General features: G+C 33.5%; 2 protein-coding genes and 1 pseudogene across 3 annotated transcripts; 1 reads left to right on the top strand and 2 right to left on the bottom strand.

Annotated features, from left to right (window-relative positions):
• The first annotated feature begins 10,532 nt into the window (after positions 1-10,532).
• LOC120143642 lies at positions 10,533-12,647 on the top strand (annotated as a pseudogene).
• Positions 12,648-14,611: 1,964 nt separating this feature from the next.
• Positions 14,612-16,897, bottom strand: LOC120143685 (protein trichome birefringence-like 11). Its single transcript, XM_039157939.1, has 4 exons — positions 16,428-16,897; positions 15,743-16,132; positions 15,350-15,508; positions 14,612-15,110 (listed from the first exon to the last, which is right to left on the bottom strand). The coding sequence occupies exons 1-4, from the start codon at positions 16,871-16,873 to the stop codon at positions 14,744-14,746; spliced, it is 1,362 nt and encodes a 453-aa protein (XP_039013870.1). The 5' UTR covers positions 16,874-16,897; the 3' UTR covers positions 14,612-14,743.
• Positions 16,898-17,567: 670 nt separating this feature from the next.
• On the bottom strand, positions 17,568-19,715 carry LOC120143686 (F-box protein At2g27310-like). 2 transcript variants are annotated; one of them, XM_039157941.1, is made up of 3 exons: positions 19,515-19,713; positions 18,009-19,067; positions 17,568-17,586 (listed from the first exon to the last, which is right to left on the bottom strand). In XM_039157941.1, the coding sequence occupies exons 1-3, from the start codon at positions 19,526-19,528 to the stop codon at positions 17,583-17,585; spliced, it is 1,077 nt and encodes a 358-aa protein (XP_039013872.1). In that variant the 5' UTR covers positions 19,529-19,713; the 3' UTR covers positions 17,568-17,582. The 2 variants fall into 2 exon arrangements, with proteins under 2 accessions (XP_039013872.1, XP_039013871.1); XM_039157940.1 differs by lacking the exon at positions 17,568-17,586 and having other exon boundaries at positions 17,894-19,067; positions 19,515-19,715.
• Between the last annotated feature and the right edge of the window lie 6,313 nt (positions 19,716-26,028).

Consider the following 26,028-nt stretch of genomic DNA (forward strand, 5'->3'; position numbering starts at 1 on the left):
CTCAGGAAAAACCCGGGATAGCCATGATGGGCGGGTAATGTGTCTAGTGTACCGACCTACATCATCGTGTCCGAAGCGTAGACCGGTGATTAAGCAAAACTCCTCCCGCCCAAAACACGTATACGCCGGTGGAAAATCAAACCATATCTCTTCATCACGACGTTGTATAGTCTCTGGTAGATCTCTAGTCATGGTTTGAAGAAACAGGTGTGTCAACATCGCATCTCCACCGGGATGTTGTACTTTCAGCCATGGCCCGAAGCATGTATCCTCAAACATTTTTCTTTGTGCAGGTGAAAGCTTCGACGCAATTGTTTTGGCCAGGCTGACTTTATTTCTCAAGGTCAATTGAGCCGAATAAAGTTCTACAAAAACAATAAACATACTAAATTAGATATACCAAAACTACACTGTGAAGATATACCAAAAACAATAATAAACATAAATAGTAGTAGTTTATTCTTCAAACTTAAATATGCAACACTGTGAATTTCGTATTTGTCTTTGTTTTTTGGTTGAAGTAATGCAATTCATTCAAGTTTCAATTTGCTGAAGAAGAATAGTTTCTGAAAATGAAAATCGCAACACGAAAATGACTATCGCAACGAGAGAATCGCAACGCGAAACTAAAATCGCGTTGCGATTTGCATTTCGCGTTGCGATTCTTGGTTGATTTAATAAGCAATCTAAGTGAAATGGTTAATCTATTATTGAAATTACAGTAAACTTATCATCAATTTCAATATGAAAAACCTAATAATAATGCAAAAATTTTAAAAAGAAAATAATTAAAAAAACTAACCCTCGTTGGTTGATTTGGTTGATTTTCCATTTCTGATTGTGAGGGTTGCTCTGAGAGATTTAGATAGACGGATTTCGCCGGAGATGGGGACGGATTTCGTCGGAGATGGGTGAGAGAGTGAGAGATGGAGATGGGACTGAGTTGTGATTTTAGGTTTTAGGTTATGAGTTGCGATTACGGGATATATTGTGGACAGTTCAGTGTTCCAATATATTAATATTCATGTTTGGAATTTAAAAATAAAATACTTGGCCAGGATACTAATGGCGCTTTGAAAATCGCATTGCGATTATGTAAATCGCGTTGCGAAAGTCAGTATCGCGTTGCGAAAGTAAGTATCTCGTTGCGATTTTGTATTATCGCATTGCGATAGTAAGTATCGCATTGCGATTTTCCCAATTCGCGTTGCGATTTACTTATTCGCATTGCGATTTTCCCAATTCGCGTTGCGATTTACTTATTCGCATTGCGAATTGGGAAAATCGCAACGATACTGTAGACCATCGCAACGCGATTTTCAACTATCGCATTGCGAAAATACAACGCGAATTTGCGATAATGGAGATCGCGTTGCGAATTAGCGATCGCATTGCGATTTTGTTGGTCATTTTGGCAAATCCGGAAAAAGTTGGTTAAAATCGTATATTATATGGGATTTTTGGTCACTGAGGTTATTTTCTCTTTTGGATATTTCATTTTTTCCAATAAACTTCTTCTATTTGTATAAAAAAAATATAAATGTTGATGCAAGATAAAAAAGTAATAGACGTAAACAAAAAGAAGATTAAGACTGTTAACATTTGGACTAAATTTTTAGATTCAACAAGTAGAGGATTAGAATAAAAATATTAAATTTCAGATACATAAAAAATATATAAATAAATAAAAAGTTCAAGGCTTTCAAACAGAATTTAACTTTTAAAATTTGATCCCTAAACATCGTATTCCTTGTAAAATAAAATAAAGTGAAAAAAATGGACGATTGTACCAATTCCTATCCTTTTCCGAAAATAATTATGTTGTTCTTAAATGAGGTCAACGGAATGTACGGTAGGATTTATATTCCGTGGCACGGTAAGGCACGTAACGGAGTTTTATCAATATTCTATTGGTTAACTGATATAAATGCATTTTTTTATTTTAAATTAATTTCTGTTGTGCTTGGTTTAGGTATGCACCATACACGGTCTGCTTATTGCTAATCGACGTCATCGATTGTCGCGTCGGGATATAATTTGGTAAACGTCACATTATTTTTTATTTTTTCATAATTATAAAATGATCATAAATTGAGTTATATCCTTTAAACAGTATTTGATACTCAAATGTTAAAATGATAAATGAAATAAGTTGAATTGAGAGTTATCCCCTAATAGAATTATGTAATATTTAGTTTAAATAATATATTAAATATTGATAATTATATTCAAAAATAGAATTAAGTAAATAATCATACTTTTATTTTATAATTTTTAGAATTTTTCTATACATTCCATAATTTGTGTATTTATTTTTAATTATTTATAATTAATAAAAAAATTATACTATTTTTTTTTATTTTCCCTTAACTTTAAAGATTTTTAGAATTTTTGATAAATGAATTATTATAAAATTTTGAAAAAAATAATCTCATATTAGGTCTAAAAGGTAAAAACGTAGTTTCTAGTCTCAGGCTTTTTTACCAAAATATAACCCTTAGACCCAATAATTACCTGTCAAACACTCTCTCCCCTAATATTATTGATATAACACCCTTTTTGACACGGTGGTAATAAAGCGCGAATCATCAGCCACACCTTCGCAATGTTCTGTATGAGCTAGCACCACGTAAGGAAAGACGCGGATGACTATCTGCGCCTTCGCTAAACTCTTACACATACAAAAGGCGCGGATCATGATTTCCTGTATGAGACAATGTACCCATATTGCGACTGTATAGCTAAAATCAACATCGCAATAACTAAATGGGAGTTTACTTTGACCATGGGCATGATGGCTTGTTAGATAATGTCGGCGTCCAAGTTGGGATGATCCTGGTTGATCCTCCAACACAACATGTGTGAGGACAGTTGTATATTGTTAGTTCTCATATATTGTTTTTACTCTTCCTATTCGATACACAAACCATCAAGTTGCATCCGTTATCATGTTGGACATAGTGACAAACATATTTTTCGATGGTGGAATAATCGACTCTAAACTGAACAGAAATACGAATGTTGTAATTATTAATTGCTATCATCGTTTCTTCTTTGGATGTAAACTTCATTCCTTTATATAACTCACCATCATTGACTGATGAGTTAAATCTATAGTCACCAACATTAGGCATATCCGCAAATTCTGGCCCGTACATTGCATTATAGTCAACTTCATACATATGTGCTGAAGGTTCAGTTTGTACCATATTTGTGGGAACTTCATCTTTATCATCATCATCGGAGACAATGTTGAACTGCGGTGATTTTGGATAAATGAATAGTCCAGTCTCAACACCGTCCACACCTGTCTCACGAAGACGTTCTTCTGGTGTAGATGAGGGTTCATCCACAATGCCGACATTTAGGTCGAACAAGCTGGTAGTTGAATGCCTTCCCATTTAACTTGAAGGCATCTTGACTTTGAGGTCGAAGAAGCTCGCAGTTGAATGCTTCCCCTGGAACTTGAAGGGATCATGTCAAATGGGTATTGCACACATTGCTACGGCGAGGGCATCTCCATATTCAGGTCAAAGAAATTGGAAGATGAATGTCTTCCCCTTGAACTGGAAGCGATGTTGCCATACGGATTGTTTGTGGAGCCACTTCGGTACAGATCGTAACAAGTTACTGATGAAAGTCTCCCCATTGAACTTGATGGGATGACACCATGATGTGGATTTCCCATTAACGAGTTAAAATCACTACACATTACTTGAGTTGGGCCATCAACTTGATCAGCTTGTTAAGTCAACCCATAGTGGGAGCATAATGGCATACCATGAACCGCAGGCACTTCAACAAATGTCGCATACATCTGTGTATCGACATCTGAATATTGATTCTGAGAATCAACCATCAAAACAGCATCGTCATTGTTGGAGAGTTCGAATGTTGTATGAGTTAAAAAAATACTACGGCTGGAAATCTGTACTGAAGTTAGGACATTCTTCTAGTACTTCCAACATGAATCTTCCTTGAAATTTTAGTGATTAGGTCCTCAAGAGTGATGTTTCTCTTTAAGGATATTCTGACAAAATGATTTGATGTGAAGACGACGCCGGTTTCATCTTCTCAAATTTCTCTATCATAGTAAACAATAGCTAAAATACGCGTCATTTGGAGAGTTTGAAAGATTGAGAGTCTTATATATATAAAGACTATAGCTAAAATACGCCTAATTAAATAAACAATATATGAATTAAAATATAAACTAATCCAAAAAAATAAAAAAAATCACAATAATTTAAATAACACAATTTCATATTGTTACCGTATCAGGCAAAATGTCTCGGGGTATGATCTCACTTTCCAATTTTACAACCGCAAAAAATAATACAAAATAATTAGTATAGTAAAATTTGTTTGAATAATTAAATATAAAATAAATATAATATAATAAAAAATAGTTTTACTTTATAAAAACAATAACAAAATCTACTTAGCTTGATAGAAAGAATTGATAGAAGTGAGAATAAGCAAGTAATTTTGGTGTGGTGATGTTTGCATTCAGAGGGGTTGTTATTTATATGGAAGGGAGCATTTAAAAGCCGAGTTTTCAAGCTCGGGTAATAATGAAGTACCAATAATTTAATGTGCATGATCCGCACCTTCGGTACGTGTCAGAGGTTTAGCGAAGACACGAATGACAATTCACGCCTTTCCTTACGTGGCGCAAACTTGGACAGAACCTCGCGAAGGCGCGACAGACGATCCACGCTTTATTGTCATCGTGTTAGAAAGGGTGCTAGATCGGTAATATTAGGTGAAAGGGTGCCTGAAATGTAATTATTGGGTCTAAGGGTGATATTTCGGTAAAAACGCCTTGGTCTACTATAAAAAGGATAAACAACCAGATTGTCACTTACCTTTCATATATTTTACACTTTTGCTCACTAAATTAAAAAAATTAATTTTTGATCACTTTCGTTATTGTTTTATCAAGTTATTGTCATTGAGACGTTGAATGTCGTTAATTTGATGACGTGATATGTTAATACAAGGGTTTAGTTTTTATTTTAAGCCCTATAATTTAGATAAAATACTAATTATGGATCTTGTTGTAAATCCAAAGTAGTTTAGAGATAGATTTACAATTTAACCTTTTTTTAATACGATTTTCATCTTTGACGAAACCCAAGCTTTCCCATCACTAATGTCATACGCCATGTTTGTCCAGCCAAATGCGAGTCTACGCCAGACAGTTTGCTTTGCTTGTCATTCAATTCGATGGAAACTACGTTCTCTTGGATGCGTCATCATCGATACCATAGACTTCATCTTTGGCTACTCTAGGGTGGCGTTCTAAAATTGCCGGATGATCGTGAGGAAGCTGGATTCCAGATAAAATTACATGGTGGTTGCATAGGAGAAACAGTTCGATAAATCCAGGGGTGGATGCTCCACAACTGCACCATCTCTGGCGATAAGGACTACATCCCGATGAAAGACACGAATAAGGCTACCTCAATAGACCATGAAAGCCACTTGCGACTGTCATCATAATCTAGTCCAATATCGACGACATCATCACACTAGAAGGTTACATTCCAATACATCCCGGCGTGGGAGAGTTTACTTCCTACTTCGTGGGGTTCTGGAACTGAGACCTAAATCTAAAATTGATAGTATGATGAAATGGACAGGAATCAAGCAATTTGATTTGAACACGACCACGACATTCAACCGTGCTCCATTCCTTCATTCCAATATACATGTACTAGAAGGACGACCTTCTATCATTTACAACCACCGCCTTCTTTTAATCCATCACGGTCAAACCCTTCACGGAAAAGGCACCTAAATCCCATCGTTTTGTTTTCATTCTTAACTTTCCTACAACTAGTATTTGCTTCACAATTGCACTCCCCTTTAACCCACTGCTCCAACTTAACTCACCATGTCTCAAATGAAAACGTCGAGTCACTAGTCGGATCGATTAAAATGGAAGTCGACAAAAATAAGAAACGGTGATGCATAGTATTAACTTCGTCGAAACTCAACAACTGCCCACCATTCCTACAATTTAAACAACTCATATTATCGCTCGTAACAACGCAAGGTTTTGAGTTTGAATGATCTTTCTAGAAATATTGAGCTTATTTCACATGGTGCTTGTAAGGTCTTGGACATAGTTTTCGAGAATGAGATAATCGGTAGTTGAGAGAGCGTAGTTTTCACCGAATAGAAGGATAAGCGAAGCAAGTTGTCGGTTGCATTTAGCTAGAAGTGATGTCTGTGGAAGCTATGTGAAGGGTGCTTAAAAGTTGGATAGAGGTGACCAACAAAATGAACTAGAAGCCTAGGGAAGGGCGATGGAGTGCGACGTAAGAGGTGGGAAAGCTTGAGTTTCGGCATGAGTGAAAATCATAATAAAAAAAAGTGAAAATTAAAAAATTGTCCCTAAATTGTTTGAGTTTATAAAAGGTTCAGAATGAGTATTTTATCTAAAGTAAATGAGTTAAAATGAAAATTAAATCATTCTACTAATGTTTCATATCATCAAACTAACAACACTCAACGTCCAGATGAATAAAACTTAATAAAACAATAATACAAGTGACCAAGAATTAACTTTTAAAATTTAGTTAACAAAATTGTAAAAATATAAAAGTTAAGTGACCATTCCTGTAGTTTACCCTGAAAAGATATTAAACTTTCGCAGCTTTGAATGACTTTCCGTAAATGCTTTACTTGTCATAATCTCTTTGGACTTGACACAAGTTGATAGCGTCACATCATTTATAATCCTAACTTAAATGACCGAATTAGGCCCTTGTCTTTCACTTAAATTGAAACAAATAAATAAGGGTAAAGTATAGTAATGGTCACTGAAATTTTTTGAATCTTTCATTTAAGTCCCTTAACTTTTAAAACTTTCAATACAGTCCCCTAACATTTTGTAAAACTTGCAATATAGTCCCCCAATATTTAGTCCATTTGCAATATGGTCCCAACGTAACTGTTGGGGACCATATTGCAAACGAACTAAATATTGGGGGATAATATTACAAGTTTTAAAAGTTGAGAGACCTAAATGAAAGCTTTAGAAAAGTTCAGTGACCATTATTATACTTTACCCTATTATTGATTTTATATTTTATTTTATATAATATATCATATTCAAGTATTAATTAATCTTATATTTTATGTTATAAATATAATTAGAGTATTATATAATTTATTGTTAAATTATTCAAATTTTAATTAATAATTAAATTAAATTCTATTATAATTCGAATGATTAAAAATTTATTGGTGATTACTTTATTACGTAAGAATTCAATAATTTTACCCAAACAACATCCTTACCCTCGTTCTTAGAGGGCGAACTCAATAGCACGGCGTGGTGGAGTATCTACTCAAGAAGGTGTCAGTTAAGGCTGTAAAATCAGCTAATCGGTCAGGTTTCAATCGGATCTTGGCATGTCGGGTAAAATCGGGTACATGTTAAGTCAGGTTAATGTGATGGTTTGACTCGGATCAGGTCGGGTACATGTCAAATCAGTTCATATTATTTTTAGGTTGATTAACACCAGATCCACATCGGGTTCAAGTCGAGTCATTTTCAGTTCGGATCGATGTTAGTTCAGGTCAAAATAGTTCATGTCCGAAGCAGATAAAGACCAGTTAATTCAGGTTCAGGTGGACTTCACTCGGATCTCGTTCAGATCGAGTCACATCATTGATAGATATAATTCAGGTCAGATGTTTACCAGATACAGATTGAGTTCAAGTCGGGTCGTTTTTAATTTTGGATTAATTATTTTGTCATCTTTCGTGATTGTTGAATTCCAAGTTGTAATTGTATATGATTTCAAGTAAATTATTAAAAAAAAAGCATGGATCAATTTTTTTTTTTAAATATAAATTTAAGGACAAAATTGAATAAATATAAAATTACAAATAAAATTTTAAATAAATTAAGGGTAAAGTATAGTAATGGTCACTGAACTTTTCTAAAGCTTTCATTCAGGTCCCTCGACTTTTAAAACTTACAATACATTCCCCTAACATTTAGTCCATTTGCAATATGGTCCCCTAACATTTAGTCTGTTTGCAATATGGTCCCCAATGTAACTATTGGGGGACCATATTGCAAACAAACTAAATGTTGGGGGACTGTATTATAAGTTTTAAAAGTTGAAGGACCTAAATAAAAGCTTTAGAAAAGTTTAGTGACCATTACTATACTTTACCCAATAAATAATAATCAAATTTTATTTATAAAAACGTCTTAGGCTCCACCAAGATCAAACTTAACTCCTAGTAAAGGCCAAATTTATTGCTTTTAATCTAAATATTTATAGCTAGGGTTGAAATTAATAAAAATACGAATTACAATTGTAATTTTTCCGTCTATTAATAGTAAAATTGAATTAAATTGAATCCTTATACGAGAAGAAAACCTTTAAATATTATTTATTAATCACAATCCTAAGCTCTAATTTAACTTCTTTTATTGATAATAGATAATTGTAAGGTAGTATCTGTTTAAAAATAATTCAACCATTTAATATTGAATGTTTATATCATTGCCATTTATGATATTCGAATTTAGAACCTTAAAAATAATAATAATTCTTTTATCACCGATATGCCTTAGCTCGTGTTATATTTCAACTCTACTTAATAGGTATCAAATTAAACGATCATGTATTAAAATAATTGTAACATGTTAGTGTATCGGTGATGGGAGAGATCCAATAGCATATCCACACCTGGTTTAGAGTGATCAATTGTCTACTCTAAAATCATTTTTTTGGTTAATTATCTATTTTACTAATTGTGTCTAACTTAAAATTTTATTTATATCAACTTACATTAAAATTTTGTATTGTTATTATATATGTGATTACCTTCAAAATTATTTTTAGATCAATCACTAACTAATATAACATATGTGAGCATATTTAAGGGGTAGGATAAGTATATGAAATTGTCGAAATTATAACCCTTTTATTTTATTTAACCAATTAATTTAAAGAAAACAGAAAAGAATCATTTAAAAGTGAAAAATGAGGATTTTAGAGGAACCACCAGAACTGATAGAAACACCTGGTTTTTGTTATTATTTTGTGGAGATTTGGTGATAACGGCCACAACATGGGAACCACTGAAGATTTTTAGTCCAAAATATCAGAAAATAAGACAAATAATGTTATTAAAAGAAAAGGTGGTATCATTACTTCCTGAAAGTATCGTGTCTCCAATCTGCATCCTTCATCAACGCGTGGAGCAGCTTAGCTTACCCACTTGTTTAGTGCCTTGAAATATCCAAGAACGTACAAGTTTTCGTACACATTAAAATAAACAAACCAAAATGCATTAGTTTAATTAATAATCAATAAAAAAGGAGAGCCAAAACACTCACGCAACATGCAGACAATATAAAGTGGCCAATATACCATTATGCTTTGCTTTCAATCGCATCAACCAATCAGTTTTTTCACTCTCATTATCTTCATTACTTATTTTAAGAGGATCGAGGTCAACTTTTAAAAAAAATCCAAGAAATAGTTGAAATTTTATATATTAAAATAATTTCTTTTTTTCAAGAGTCTAAAAAGTAAATATTACCACTAACCAAATGGAGCCAAAAAATTCCTTTAATTTATGTTTCCCTTTCACCTTCTTTTTTTTCTTTCAAATAAGCTTCAAAGTTTGTCAAATACAGTTAATCAAAGCCTAATTCAGATACCATCTAAAATTTACAATATTAATGTTGTCTTACAGTTCACAATTCTATGTAACATAAAAAAAATATAACATATTAATGTTATAAATCTAGAAATGTTGTTCTTTGTTGAGGTCGTAAGTTCTACGTATGTAGGGTATGTATATGTTGTTAATAATTAAAAACAATTCTCGACATATAATATCTTATAATCATCTCAAATTATTTAAAAAAAACTCCAACATGACATCGCAACTTGATTGTGGTTGTAGGCATTAGGGTGTAAGGAATTGTGGTAGAATTGAATGGAGAAATTTATAAATGGCCACTTGTTTTTATTGTGGAATGGTGTGTTGATGTGATAAACTAACGAGAACCGTCTTCCTACACTCCCTACTACCTGTTTATTTATACTGCTACATGCGGTTTCTACGCAAGCGACGCTCGAGTTTGTTAGCAATGTTTAGCCTTTTTTTTCAACGTCCCAATAACAATAAATATACATAAATGTCTAGTCCACTTGAATTATGATCAAATCCAAATTATATATGCAAAATATGAAATATATTTTTTTATGTTAAAATTAAGCAATTGATCTTTAAAAAAGAATCGAATTATAAATTTTTAAATAAAAATATTAGTGAAAACGTTAAATTTTTAATTATATTAATATGAAATTATATATTATAGCTCACATATACCTCATGTTATTTTAACAATTTTTTGTTGGTGAACAAAATAATTCCATACAAAAGAAAATGATATATAATCTGAGTACATAAAAAAATACTAAGAAAAAATAATAAAAAAGTCGATACGAAGTTCCATTTATTCAAAGTGCTAATATTAGTTCGTGATGTCTAAAATAAATATATTAGTTCGTGCCTACTTTTCTTTTGGAGCTAAGCATCATGCTTCCACTTTATGGCTGTCTCTTTCACCTGCCCATGCTATATATACTCCATTCTCCCCCTCACCAAACCCCTCAACATATATCAAACTCTATAGGGCGGTGGTGGTGTTTGTTTGGGGCAATGGCTCGACTGTTATTGATATTCCACAAGAAGGTGTTGTCCCTCGCAGCAAACAAACAACCAACAAATTTTATGACATCTTTTGTCGACCCATTGTTTTGTTTGTCAGAGAAATGATAAGTAACAGGCAAGGGGTGAGAAAAGTGATTCATAGTATCAAGGTCGGTATTGCTCTCGTTTTGGTCTCTCTTCTCTATCAACTCGATCCCTTGTATAAGCAAGTCGGAGATAATGCCATGTGGGCAATTATGACTGTCGTCCTCATCTTCGAGTTCTTTGCAGGTTTGTGTGCATTGCATGCTTCATTACTTTGTTAATAGCTGCTTCAGTTCGTTTCAGTTTAATTTACAGAGTTTTTGATGTCTTTTAGGTGCTACACTAAGCAAGGGATTTAACCGTGGATTGGGGACCATACTAGGAGGTGGTATGGGGTGTTTAATGGCGACGTTGGCCCAAGCAGTTGGTGGGGTTGGCAAAGCTATTATTGTTGCCATAACTGTCTTCATTTTTGGTACGGCTTCCGAGCTTAAGCTTAAACTAAAAAAAAATGGTGAAAACAGGGTAGCCACAAAATCTTCTAGTAACTGGTCTTAATCCAATTAGTTTTCAGCCTCTTGTGGAAAAGACAAACCCACCGGAGGAATAAATATTTTGTCATGATTTTAAAACTTGACTTAAGAGTAAAGCAGGAATGATGAGATTTTTTTATTGGTTCAGGTGCTGCAGCAACATACAGTCGGCAAGTGCCAGTTATTAAAAGGAGATTTGACTACGGAGCAATGATATTCATTCTCACATTCAACTTGGTACTAATATCGGGTTTACGTGCTGAGCAAGTGTTGGAATTAGCCCGTGACCGTCTCTCCGCCATTTCTATGGGCTTCGCTGTCTGCCTTCTCATAAGTTTGCTCGTCTTTCCCATTTGGGCTGGTGATGAACTTCATGATTCGTTAGTCTCCCGATTCCAACACCTCGCCATCTCTCTCGAAGGTACTATCATCCAACTCTTGAAAATAATAACTTTCCCTATATACTTAAAAATCTTATCATCTACTATCATTTATTGTAGGATTCTCTGAAGAATACTTTGGAAATGTCGATGAAGATGGGAAGAAGATTAGTGCTGATTTCAGTAGTAAATGTAAATCAGTCCTGCACACCAAGATAAAGGATGAAACATTGGTATATTTCTGTTCCTTTCATCTGAACTTCAAAATTTGCATAACCATCGTCTGATAAACAATGTGAAAATTGAGCAGGTAAGTTTTGCGAGATGGGAACCTTGGCATGGAAAATTCGGGTTTTTCTATCCTTGGGGAAATACCTAGAAATAGGAGAGGATCTAAGAGATTTGGCTACAATCATCCTTTCACTTAAAGGCTGCCTTAGATCACCCGTTCAGGTACAAAATTTTCAAATGTTTTAGCTTTTTTTAATAATTGGGTAATTATAAGGTTGTACATATTCAGAATATTTTTTCATTATTAACAACAGACACACGTCCTACAAACATAACTGCTCAGAATCTTATTTAGTCTTGTTTCTTTTTATCTTTGCTTAAATGATTTTAAATATTGTTATCATCAGTCATCGGAAGGTAATACTCTTCGACAATCAATGAAAGAACCATGTGAAGCAATTGTAGCACCACTGGCACAGATGTTAAGACAGATTGGAGATGGCGTAAAGGAGATGAAAAAATGTGAATACGAAGATATGATTTTGTCGAAATTGAAGACGGTGAGGCAAGAACTAAGCCTCGTTGCCAATCCTTCCACGGTTGGAATTAGTCATTTGGAGAAAACTGATGGATTGGGATTAGCCAGCTTCCTATACTCGATGATGGAGATGGTGGAGAAGATGGAAGAATTGGCGAAACAAGTGGAGCAACTGGGACAGCTTGGTGGTTTCAGATGATTGAATTATTCCAAGCTATATATATATATATATATATATATATATATATATATATATATATATATATATATATATATATATATATATATATATATATATAATCTAAATTTCAAGCTATGTACATATATGCTTGTTTTGCTCTACATATGCATATACTCATTGGCTGGCTATAAACATAAATTTTGAAATGATTATTTTTCACAATCTATAAAATTGTCCTAATCTAAAATTGATCCCATCCGTCCAATTCATAGGACTACATCGTAGGGATAATTAATGTCTGATATGTCTCGGATCGACCAAGAGAATAGTAGAAGGTGTAGTCGTACCTTGAAAATTTCAAATTTCTTTATAGTTTAAGTATTTTCTTTATATTTTTTATTAATAATCTAATTTTATACCTAAAATTTTATAATTATGCATCCTTTAATAAAAAAATATTGCATTTGTTCCTGTGTCTTGAGGGAGTTAAATTTAATAGTTAAAAGACATTTTTAAATATCAACGATGAAAGTAGGGATAGCCATGGGTCGGGTTGGGTCAGGATTTTGGTCCACCCGACCCGAGAACAAGAGAACTTTCACCCGAGACCCGACCCGACCCCAATATATGACTTAGAAACCCGACCCGAAATAATAAAAAATTATTTTTATTCAATAAAACCAGTGATTTAATTGAAAAAAAATTATATATAGAGGGGTATTATATAATTATTCCTAAATATATAAGGTAAAATTATATATTTTTCTGGTCGGATCGGGTCGGATATTTTGTACCCTAAACCCGACCCGAATATCACACTTAAAAAAATCCGATCCGAACCCGAATTTTAAAAAAAAAATCCGACCCAATCGGGTCGGGTGGCCATCCCTGGATGAAAGTTTACTCTTCATAAAATAATGCAAATGCTAGTAAAATAATAATGATGCTACAAATGCAAATGGACAAAACACCAATGAATCTCCATTATTGATGTTCAATCCGGAGAAAGAAACAATGAGGAAAAAAAGGGAAAATCTTAAAACACAAAAATGATTCCAAAATTTGATAAGTTTATTCAAATTAGCCCCTAAACTTTTTTAATCAAATTGATCCCTACCCTGAACTTAACAAGTTTAATCAAATTTGCCAATGCATTTTCTGTAGCAACTTATGAAGTTTAGTGTCAATTTGAACAAAAAAAAGGTTTAAAAGGTCAATTTGATCAAACTTGTCAAGTTCAAAGACTAATTTGACTTAAAAAAAGTTCAGGGACCATTTTGTGTTTTAAGCCAAAAAATGAAAAGGCCTATTAAAGTCCGAGGACGCCTGTCGTGTTATCAGAAACAGGCGGGGAGATTAAAAGATTCAAATGGGTTATCTTCCAAAAGTGGCCGTAGTAGCCATGATGGGCTTGCTTTTGTTGTGCAGTAATGTAAGAAGTGTTCCGGATACAAGCATCATAAGTGTTCTCTGAAACTTGGGTAGCTATTCCGAGTGCGATCCATTCGCCACTAGTTTGGCCTATGTCCTCGAAGACTTAGAGACCGTCACGCCTAAGAGTAAAGGCTACAATTACTTCAACATCTCTCCGTATCCGAACGCCTTCGCCTACGGCCATGCGGCTTGTAATCAGAGCCTCACCACCTCGGATTGTGCTGCTTGTTTGAGTGCTGCTGAAACTGCCATGTTCGGAACTTGTCAAAATCGAATAGGGTCTCGCTCGGTGCTCCATGATTGTACCATTAGGTATGAGCAATACGCATTTGATGACTAGATTAAACAACATTCTGTCTTAGACTCCACTGGGAATTAATGGACTTTATCTCTAATCATGTTTATTTTGCACGAAAGTGTTTGAAACACTCAAACTTGTCTATTTCCATGTAATCATACATGTTTCGAGTGGATTTGTGGTTCAGCTATGCATCTTTCTATCTTAATCTGAGTTAAAAACTGAATCCGCACAATATTAAGAATGCATTAAGGTTTTCCAACCTGAGGGATAAAGAATCTGCTATAGTTTCATTGATCAAATGAACAAGATTTCAAAGTTTCAACTCTATACACTCGTCAAGAATATGATTGTGAACCATTTTTCATACAAGCTCAACTATCGAGAAACTTTATATACCCATCACAATGAAGTTTGAGAGCCTTGTGCCGAACTTGGTGAGCGTAATGATTCCCGCTGGAGGAAAAGAGCGTAAAGAATCTCATTCCATGAATCAGGCACACCAGGTAAACACCAGTGGCTACAATCTTGACGGTTCAGAGGACCTGCCCCAATTTCCGGGCCAAAACGATACAATGTTGTATGCCCGTCTTGTCTTCGATATGTCATGGGAGTAACGTTCATCATCTGTATAACTTGAAACCCTTCTGGGTTTTTTGACAACACACCAGAGACCATGTCAACGAGTTTCTCAGTTTGATTAGGCAATGGACCAAAGTCGGGTAGCTTCAGATGATGACACTGTCCTCCAGTTTTCCAGGTGCCACCTCTGTCCATGCAGCCACGGTGATTAATAATATACACATATATTTGCATGGTATATACATTTTGGTCCACAAGGAACACTGGAATAGATACATATATGAAGTACGGAACACAAAAACATGTATCAGACAGCAAATCATATATATAACCATATTAAGTTCAATGCTGTTCTAATGTACATCCGATTCATAACCATCTTGATCGCAATACAAGAAAGCGCAAAGAAAAAGCAATGGGGAAAACCTGAAATGTACAGGAGCATAGGTGCGAAAGAGAACTTGTGTCTTATTCGTATCTACTTGACTGGTAACGAAGTTGACTAATGTTTGAATGGATTTCTCAAATGCAGTTCTAAGGTCCATCTCCATCTTCACCTCCGTCCCTTCTTGGAAATAACAACCACTGCCACATCACATAAATCCAACGATTAGGCGACGTGATTATAACGAGAACTAATGGCAGCTTCATTAAACTAGCACCGAACTGTTAACTGCCATTGTCGATCGATACTATTTTAACCAAGGATGGATAACTATGTTCCTATAATAGACCAGACATGCACAAATAGTCAAGAATGATGTAAGAACATACACACAACCTAGATCATATAACATATATCAGATTGATGAGATTTACTGTTTTATTGTCTTCTCATAACTCCACCAATGGCCACTGTTAAAAACCAGCACATCTGCATCATTCCATTGCATATGACTCCAGGTCATATGATCCAGTCTTAGAGTCATCCTAACTTCTTTCGGAGATCCCCTTGGAGAACTGCCCTGCACCACTAGATACGGAGATCTGTAGTATTCGACCGTGCAGTTATAATCTTCAAACCTGAAAACCAAGAAGCCTTTGTGTTTAGTAATCGGGCTCCCATTCACCTCATAGATCGAATCCTTGTTGGGAATTGCAGTAGCAAGCATGCAGAGCATAGATTCCCATTGGTTCCTTCCAATGGAGTCACCGATAAACACGAGGCGCCGGTTCCGCAGCTTTTCCAGCATCATAGTTGCATTAAATCTGTCTTCAAGAAGATAATGTCAGATACAATATACATTTTCAATCAAACAGAATTTCTCATGAACATAGTTAACAGAGCAAACTATCAACAAACTGAAATGCAATTCGAATTTACTTGAAAAGACAATGACAACGACACCAATCATCTTCCATACACATGCAAAGATCAAAAATCCAATTTTAACCCTAACCATAACAGATAAACAAGTGCAATGCCCCATTCCTTTTTCAAGCAAGCATAACAGATATAGCACTAATTACCAAAATAAAGTCTCAAATAAGAGAAAGGACGGACCTTGGCAAATCGCAACCATTAGGCTGCCAACGCCACTTGGTGTAGTAACTATCGGGGCGGCCATTTTCTAGACACCGGAAACCAATATCCACAAAAGGGCAATCTTGGCTTTGATAAAGAGGGTAGTTATCATCCCAGACCCATTGACCATCATATATGTCACATGAATGTCCACCTTCATCTAGGAATCCCAGCCGTCCATTCACATTTACTGTTGCTGATAGTGCCTTATCTATTGCTGCTTTTGCTTCTGAACTTTCTGACGGTGACGATGGAGTGCCACTAAGTCCAAACAAAGGGAAGCCGAGATTGAGGACGGCCCGGTAATCCAAGTAAAAGAAACCCCCAATAAAGAGACAAAATACTAAAATGAATCCAAGAACACCCAGAAAAGGGTCGAGGAAGTTAAAGTTCTTGGATTTCTTGGAGAAATCAACCTGTATCATTTTATTTTAAGTCTTGTGAAATTGTATTCTATACATCTCTTATCACATAAAGTTAAAAAAAACCCACTCATACTGATTAATGAACTACGTTTTCTAAAAGTTTACAAGAAAGTATGTGATTTTAAGGGACAATTTTTAGAAATGAACAGAGAAAAAAGAGAGTACAATCTTTCGTTTTTATTCCTTTAATTCAACCTTAGCCTTGAAGAAGACAATGTCATTCTAAACATATATACACCTAATGATAAATTAAAATTATTAATGAAAAACCAAATTATTAATATATCACATAATTATGCTTACATTAAACCAAGTATTAAAATTTGATTTGCTTTGCAATTACAGCTAGTGTGTATTTACTATCATTTGTATCGGAATGCGATTCCAGTTTCGATATACGTGCAAGCGTCGCCGATAACAAGACTTACCGATAATACCAACGTATAAATTAATTGAAAAATGGTGTAATCCTATTTAATTGGTATATATGGCTCTATAAAAAACTGATTTCAGAAAATATTAAATACTATTTTCTTGTCACAATTACTTCATTAATTTGATTAATTATGGTAAATATACTATTTTTATTAATAACAGTAAACATCTGTAATATTTTTTTTTACAAAAATAAATAAACAAAGGGAGCATTAAGTTTTGTGCCATATGGGCACACAGCACAACGAATGATGCCTCTTGCTTGCTGATCCCTTCATCTACAAGGAAATGAAAAGTATACGTCAAATCATTGCATTTGATGATAACAGGTTTTCTTTTATTGTTCACTCTTGTCGGTGAGATTGTTGGATACTTTTTTTCTCGATTTTAGCTGCAAGATTCCCCTTGCTGCTATTTTTATTTTGCTTTAATTTGATTTTTTACACAAGTCCAAGAATAAAATTATTATAAGTTTTTGTTGTTGAGAATCAGATGATCTTAAAGATGGTAACCTTTTCTTATTACATGAAACAAAACTGAATCTTTACATCAAAATCCGCCCGGAAAAATGATTCAGAGATTGATAGAAAATCCATAGGAAAGGTGGTTAAATTGAAGCAGAGGCATCTACATCTACAATATATAATACCAAAACGTCACAAAAGCAGCAATGCCACTTAGTATACAAAGTCTATCTAACCTGCTTTCGTTCCTCTTCTTCTCCTCTTTTAACTCGCTCTGCACTTTCGAGTACAGATGACATGATTCCACAACTTCGCTGTAGTTTTTGCTTCGACGGCAGCTTAGCGCTTCCTTGAGAATATGCAAACTGTTCCTTCCGTTAACGTGCGCACCTTCCATGTCTTCCAGCTGCATGCTTAGCTCCGTCAATTTGAGAGTCGTCTCTACAGCGACACCTTCCGTTTGTACGACTCTGAACTTCATTATGAGAATGCATTCTACTACTTGACATGGGAGGATGTCTTTGGCAGGAAGAACAGACCCGAACCGTATCACAAAATCTTTATCCGTTGGCCAATGTCTCTGTCCGCCAAGAGGACTCCAGCTCGCAACATTAGCGGCTTCCTTAACTTTCCTGTTCACAATGATCCAACTAAGGCGGATGCCGTCTCGGAGTTCTTTCCAAAGCTTTCCGTCTTTCCTTTCCTTTTCCATGGAGGTAATAGGTGGCAGACCGTCGGAAACCGAGAGGGTAACCTCACCTTCACTATCATCGTCTCTGGCTGCATAATTAAGAAGATCGATCCGGAATGGGCAATTGTGAAACCAACTATTGGATCCATTTGCATTTGGAATGCCCCATAGAACTTTTGAGCAGATTGTTTTATCTTTATACCTGATATCCACAACTGAAACAAAATCTAACGGCGAGATACTTTCAAGCCCGGAGTTGTCGCCGTAATATTCTGCTTCCGTCCATTCTTCGGGGTACTCGAGATGGCCATTCCACTGGTACTCTGTTACTTCCTTATTAACAATAAGCGGAAAACAATCTGCATAGAATTTTCTAAATCCGCCAATCGCCAAAATCAAGCTTTTAACATCATCTCTGTTGGTTGAAGGCCACAAAGAAGAACAAACATTTTCCCACAGTCTCTCCTCTCTGGAGATGGAACAAAATGCCGAGCACGAACATGCTGCGGAGGCCAAACTTGGACCATCAAGGCGCCTCAATATGTCGTAGAAAACATCGGTGCTCAGCGATGCCATGCTCTCAATGGCTGCTATTGACATAGCTCTACAGGGAAAATAAAATGGGATCATTCATGATTACTCAACTAGATGAGTCTAAGAACACCAACCAATTCATCTCACTGATTGAAATTTTAGCCCATTAAACGCAAGCATTCTGGTTAATGCAAGAAAACCCTAACACCCACCAAAATTACAGAAATTCCCTATAATAAGTCAAATAAGAAAGCTTCACAAAAATAAAAAAATCTCCCCCAAATCAACTACACACGAATATTCATGAGATACTTAAAGAAATGATTTTCACAAGTCCAAAACTCAATTTCAGATGATCATAACAGATCAATTGAAGAACCACTTGCAGAAATACCAAAAATTCAACCATAAAACACTCAAAATTTAACCTTTGCATACTTTTCACCCAGAACCAAAAATGCAACCAAAAAAAAAAGAAGAAAGAAAAAAAGAACTCCAACAAGTAGGAAGATGTTACCTTAAATTGGGCATGCAAATATAAGAAACATGATGACGAAACAAAGCTTAAAAGGGAACAACAGGAACAAGACGAGGATGTTGTTTGATCGCTGCTGATTCTGAAATAGTGGGAATTTATCCAAGTCAACGGAAGGGAAGAGAGAATCTTATAGAACCAAAGATGGCGGATTCGATTATGGGTTTTGGGTCAAAATGTTAAGGGAAAACAAAAAAAGTCGGTTTCTGAGGTCAATTTCCGCTCATCTTGTTGACAGATTTCTTGGGTACTGTGTTGTTGTCTGTACCTTATCATTTGGGTCGTGTTTTAAGATATTTTTCGGCCGCTTCACATGTTTTGTCCGGATCTTATGGTTGTCGTTTCAGTCCCTACTCATATCTTGCCACGTAATTACGTGTCGGTATTTTTTTTAATCATATCTTAGAAGTTTAGGTCCTTAGGATCATTTGCCAGTGTCGGTATATACAAATGTATAAATAAAAAATAAGAATTTTGATTAAAATAACAGTCTTTTATCTTTTATTTAAAAGGGCATTTAATATGGGTTGTTCTAATATTGATATAAACTTGAAATGTATCTCACCGGACCACCTACCAAGATTTCTAAACTATTAATGTATAACCTAAACTTCACAATCATATAATAAGTAAAGCCTTGGATTATTTTTCTTCTTAAAATTAAAGGTCAAAATATGAGATTATACCATTCCTTATAATGCTAATAGATTGGGTTAGTTGCGACGTACACCGTGAATGAATAAAGACGAGCTTTCTAGAACACAAGATTGGGGATACTGTTTTGAGATCCACAGCGGATCCACATATATCTCAAGGTGGATATATGTATCTTGAAATTTAATTTTTTTAAAATTATTTATTTATTTTATTAATAGTATTTATATTAAAATTTTATTCGTATTTATTTTATTTAAAAAATTTATATTATTAATATATGTATACTCATCCTCAAAATTATTTTTAAATTCATCACCGTATAAGAAGAAAGTATTGTCTCATTCATCGCACGATTCAAGCCCTTTTTCTTCTATCATAATTCTTCTATAATAAATATCATGCTCAAGTCTTTTCATTATCATAACTAGTAATTTTTTGTTCATATTAAAATAAATGATTATCACTGATATTCACAATTATCATTATTTCGTTATACGTTAACAATATTAATTTTACTTTTCATAATGATATTATAGTTTAAATATTTTTTTGATAAATTTTAAATCTAATCCTATTTAGAATGAAGGAGAAATAGAGACTCTAAAGAAAGGAAGGAAAGTTTTCATAGTGAGTTTAGAATCAATGACCTAAAGACATATGAGATAACAAAAATAAAAAATTTAACCAACCAATCAAATATACTTACTCTATTGTTTTAACATTTTACATCATAATGACATCCACTATATACATATTACACGACAAAATAATACGTTTTTTTTTAAATTCCTTCGTTGAATCCCTGAAACCATATTGCATCATCGATTACTGATTAAATAAAAGATGGGTATTGATTAATCTTGGTATGTAAGTTTGGTCATAAGAGAGAGTAGCATTGGTATTGGCATTTTGAACATGGCTCATAGCTGAACCTAACTACTAGTAGTAGTATAAATGAATCATCGAACAATTTATCGAGACAAAAATAACTTTTTCAGATTTGGAGTTGTAGTACAATTTCTTTAATGGGTTGGCTACTAAATATTACTTGTCTGAAAAATAAAATGAATAAATAAATGATTTTGATTTTAAAAAAATATTTTGGGAGTCGACATTGATTTTTTTTAGTTAGGTAGGTCAAATATCTAAAAACAATCTTTTAAAATAGTGTTTAAGAAAACATAATTTAAAAGAATAAATTGATTTGTGTATAACCAAAAAATTTTAATAAAGAAAGGATTCGTGGTTGGTTACGTTTAGGGAATGATTAACACCCCTATAACGCTCAAAATTGGTACTCATTAATTATAAATTGTCTCTATTATTGAAAATTTAAGAATTCAAAAATATATTTAACTCATAATCATGTTATTTCAAATTTATTAGTATACTTCCAAGAAAATATATTAATTTTTATATTTTTAATAAATAAATAAATATATATATATATATATATATATATATATATATAATTTATTTAGAAATATCAGAAAAAACTTCTAGTTGCTTTAAGACAACCCTTTCTTAATATTAATAAATAAATAAAATATTAATAAATTATTTCTCTAAAAATAATTAAAAAAAATAAAATTAATATATATAATATATAAAAGTAGGATATTTATTAATTTAAAAATATCGAAAAATGACTTCTAGTTGCTTTAATACAATCCCTTTCTTAATATAAAAAAAGATAAATAAATATTAATAAAACATTTCTCTAAAAATAATTAAAAAATAAAATAAATTAATATTTATAAAAATATCAGAAAAGGACATCCAGTTATTTTAAGACTGATCTTTCTTAATATTTAAAAATAAATAAATATTATTAATTTATAAAATTAATCAAATAATATATATTAATATGATTAAAATAATAATAATATTAATTAAAATACTGAATTTAAACATATAAAATTAAAATATTAATAAATAGTGACTAAAATAAATAAAATTAAAATTATAGTATTAAAATATAAAAAAGAAATAAAACTTATAAATAAATGAAAGTAGTGATTAAATTATAACATATTAAAATTAAATGTCCTAATTCGTAATTAGTTATTTAAAATTATAGGGCTAAACATGCTATTTTACCTTATTATTAATTTAATGACTAAAATAAACATATATAAAATTCGGACATCAAATTAAATTAGATTAAAACATGATATTCGGGATTAAAATATTAATTATTAAAATAGAGGTCTAAATCTGTTATTTTACCTAAAATATATATAAAAGCATAGAAAAGACTAAATTATAAATTAAATAATATTAAGAAACCGAATTAAAAGACTCAATATTTGATTTCAATGACTAAAATGAAAAAAATACAAATCTATAATGGCTGCAGGTATAGTTTAACAAGTGGTTCATCCCTTAAACGACGTCATTCAAGGGAGAGTATAAATACCCTATTATACCCGGCCTTAAGGCCATTTTTCATTTTCTCATTTCCTCTTCTCTCTCTAAAAACGAGAGAAGCATTCTCTCTGCCTTCTCTCTAGGATTCCCTCACCGGAGGGAATCCGGTCGTCGGCCAGTAACTGTTTGCCGCCGCCAACTGGCGATAGCCGAAAAATGCCAAAGTTCCCCAAATAATAGATCCGAGTGATCTAAACCCGATTCTGACCTCCTTTTATCCTAAAATCCACAGATTTTCCTAGATCTAAAGAAATACCTTCGGTATTTTGACTGCTATGGTGGCGCGTAGAGGCGTGTGGTGACTCCGGTGATGGCGTGGCTTCCTCGGTAAGTATCTCTATATTTTTATTTTGTTATTTGATGGATTTTGGTTGCTGTTTGGCTCTCTGTCTTCTATTTGTATATCTATTTTGTAGGTTCGGTCGATGGTTTTATAGCCATCACCGACGCTCGCCTCGGATCGGGTAAAAGGGTTGCAGTTTGGTGAGTCAACAAACAATAGTGGTGACTCACCGTAGCCCTCAATGTGGACAATCGACGTTGAAGCTTCTGGAGGCCTCGAAGAACGTCATGGCAGTAGATGAAACAACGAGGAGCGGCGGCAACAGAGGCGACGGCCGCGTGGCCCTAGGGTTATGATACCCTAGGGTTTGTTGCTGGGACCATATGGACCGTTGGATCAAAGCTAGATCCAACGGCTGAGGAGCGGGTGGTTGGGTGTTGGGATAGAAAACCCTAAATAGGTTTAAGGTTTCTGTTGGGTCGGTCTAGGTTGGGCTATTGTAACTAGGTTGGTCTGGTTTGGGCTTGTAATAATATATAATAATAATAAAATAAATATATAATAATAATATAATAATAATAATAATAATAATAATAATAATAACCCAAATGAAAAAAACTAGTTTTTCAGCTACCCCTCTTTGCTCATCTTGTGTTAACGAAATAAGGCAAAGACGAAAAACAAAAAGTTTTTTTTTTTCATTTGACTTCACTTTATTAGGATGTAAATGTGAACAAGTTCTTCTTATATGAACTTTTTTGACAATTTATTCCTTCTGTGATGTAATCTAGCAAAAGGTTGAACAAGCTCTCATTATGAACTTATTATTCTTTAGATGAGTTCTTCTCATTATGAACTCTTCTGGAAATGTTGACCTTCAAAAGAGGTGTTGTTGATTCAGTTTTTAATATGTGATGAATTAAGGCAAGGTTGAACAAATTCTTCTCATTATGAACTTGTTCTCCTTCTTCAGATGAGTTCTTATCATTATAAACTCTCTTTGGGAAATGAATGTTGATGTTGATCTATCTCCTTCTGTGATAGAGTTACGCAAAATGTTGAACAAGTTCTTCTTATTATGAACTTCTTCTTCCTCTTCAGATAAGTTCTTCTCATTATGAACTTTCTTTGGAAAAATGTATGATGATCTATCTCCTTCTGTGATAGAATCATGCAAAAGGTTGAACAAGTTCTTCTCATTATGAACTTCTTCTTCCTCTTCAGATGAGTTCTTCTCATTATGAACACTTCTGGAAATGTTGATACTGATCTATCTTCTTCTGTGATAGAATCAAGCAAAAAGTTGAACAAGTTCTTCTCATTATGAACTTCTTTTCCTTCTTCAGATGAATTCTTCTCATTATGAACTCTTCTGGAAATGTTGATGCTGATCTATCTCCTTCTGTGATAGAATCGAGCAAAAAGTTAAATAAGTTCTTCTTATTATGAACTTTTTCTTCTTCTTCAGATGAATTCTTCTCATTATGAACTCTTCTGGAAATGTTGATCCATCGAGTAATGGATTCGATTTTTTGTTGAAATCTTTGCTAATCTTTGAAATTCCTGTCAAATATTCAATATTGATAAAATGAATGGAAATATCCCCATTTTTGCAAATGTCTAAATATGATGCATGGATGTTAAGTTCATCCTTATTTGATTTCAAAGTGGCCAACTCGGTCTTCTTTCACTTAGTCAAAATCATTTCAAGCTGGTATTCTCTTTTTTGGAAGAGACTCTATATCCTCTTTTCTTCATTTACATTAAAGTCTCAGAAGAAATGTTTCATTCACAAAATTCTTGCTACGGTCAGAATTATGACCTTGTTGCCCCAAACTTAGTAGAGATAAATTAAGATAGCAGTATTTGTTCTGATTTGACTCTTGAAACAAATCATAAGGAGGATTATCCTAATTCCTTCAGTCTCCACATCTAATCAGATCTTGAACAAAGCCATTCATACCATATTATGTCGAGATGCTTAATAACAATATGTTGTTCAATCTTAGTTGACTCCACTAGTTTCTTATTGTTAAAATTTCAGCTCCCCTTCTGTGGGAAAAAATCTTCCATATCTCACTTCAAACCTTGGTGTTGAAGAAGACAAACTTCATTTCGGGTCAATAAATGTAAACACCATATGATCGCAACATTGGTTCGGCACCATAATTACTGGTTCGTAAAACATTTGACAACACATTCATCCTTTCCTGTGGCTTCTGCCCAAATTTTCGTTTTTACTTTTCTTACTTCCAAATGACTCTATGATGGTAATAACTTGTTTGCTTTTCAACAATGATTGCAAATGTTGATAAGACTTACTTTGGATTCCATGCACTTAAAAGTATTAACATAAAGTAATAGCCAGAAATCTTTTGCTTATTTCAAAATTATGTTAATCCATTTACATGATGTTTATATAAAAGAATAAATTGAATTTCGATAATAAATTGAATTTTGAAAATAAATTGAATTTCAAAAAGATAAACTTGGAATCTATTAATAAATATATAGAAATGTATTCAAAGTCATGGCAAACATAGGAATGATAAAAATTCAAATGACTCAATAAATTATTAGCATAAGTATTTCTAAACTAATCAACTTGATATAATTTAGAGCACTTAGGTAAGCTTATGTCTGGATGATCTCAAACGTTACCAGAATGCTTGTAGATATAAAGTTCCTCCCAAAATATCAAACTCTTAAGAAGGTTTAATTGCCAGATGGCTAATATCAACATACATTTGAGCAGCCCTTTCAGGTTTTCAACTCAAATCATTTCTTTGGTTCCAAGACGCCCTTTGCGGGTTTTCATCTTGACCCTCCTTTTATATTATTATTTATTTATTTATTTTCTTTCTTTTTTTTTTCTTTTTTCTTTTTTTTCAAACATAATATTTCTTGACAGAATCTGAGTTTATTGGATTTCTCAGAACTTTTCCATCCATTTCTACCAAGATCAACGCTCCTCCGGAAAAGGTATTTTTTACAACATAGGGCCCTTCCCAATTAGACATCCATTTCCCACGGAAATCTATGTATAGGCAAGATCTTTTTCAGCACTAGATCGCCCTCTTGGAATTCTCTTGGATGTACTTTCTTGTCATGAGACTTCATCATTCG

The sequence above is a fragment of the Hibiscus syriacus genome, unplaced genomic scaffold (genome assembly GCF_006381635.1).
Source record: "Hibiscus syriacus cultivar Baekdansim isolate YM2019G1 unplaced genomic scaffold, ASM638163v2 tig00110860_pilon, whole genome shotgun sequence".
Lineage (NCBI taxonomy): Eukaryota > Viridiplantae > Streptophyta > Magnoliopsida > Malvales > Malvaceae > Hibiscus > Hibiscus syriacus.

What these genes read in the sequence shown, in the direction of transcription:
- LOC120143685 (XM_039157939.1), bottom strand. Translation starts at nt 16,873, where the DNA reads ATGATACAGGTTGATTTCTCCAAGAAATCCAAGAACTTTAACTTCCTC. An exon ending in AATGGTTGCGATTTGCCAAG is followed by an intron (nt 16,133 to 16,427) that starts GTCCGTCCTTTC and finishes TCTTGAAGACAG; the next exon opens with ATTTAATGCAACTATGATGC. An exon ending in TATGCTCCTGTACATTTCAG is followed by an intron (nt 15,111 to 15,349) that starts GTTTTCCCCATT and finishes CTGCATGGACAG; the next exon opens with AGGTGGCACCTGGAAAACTG.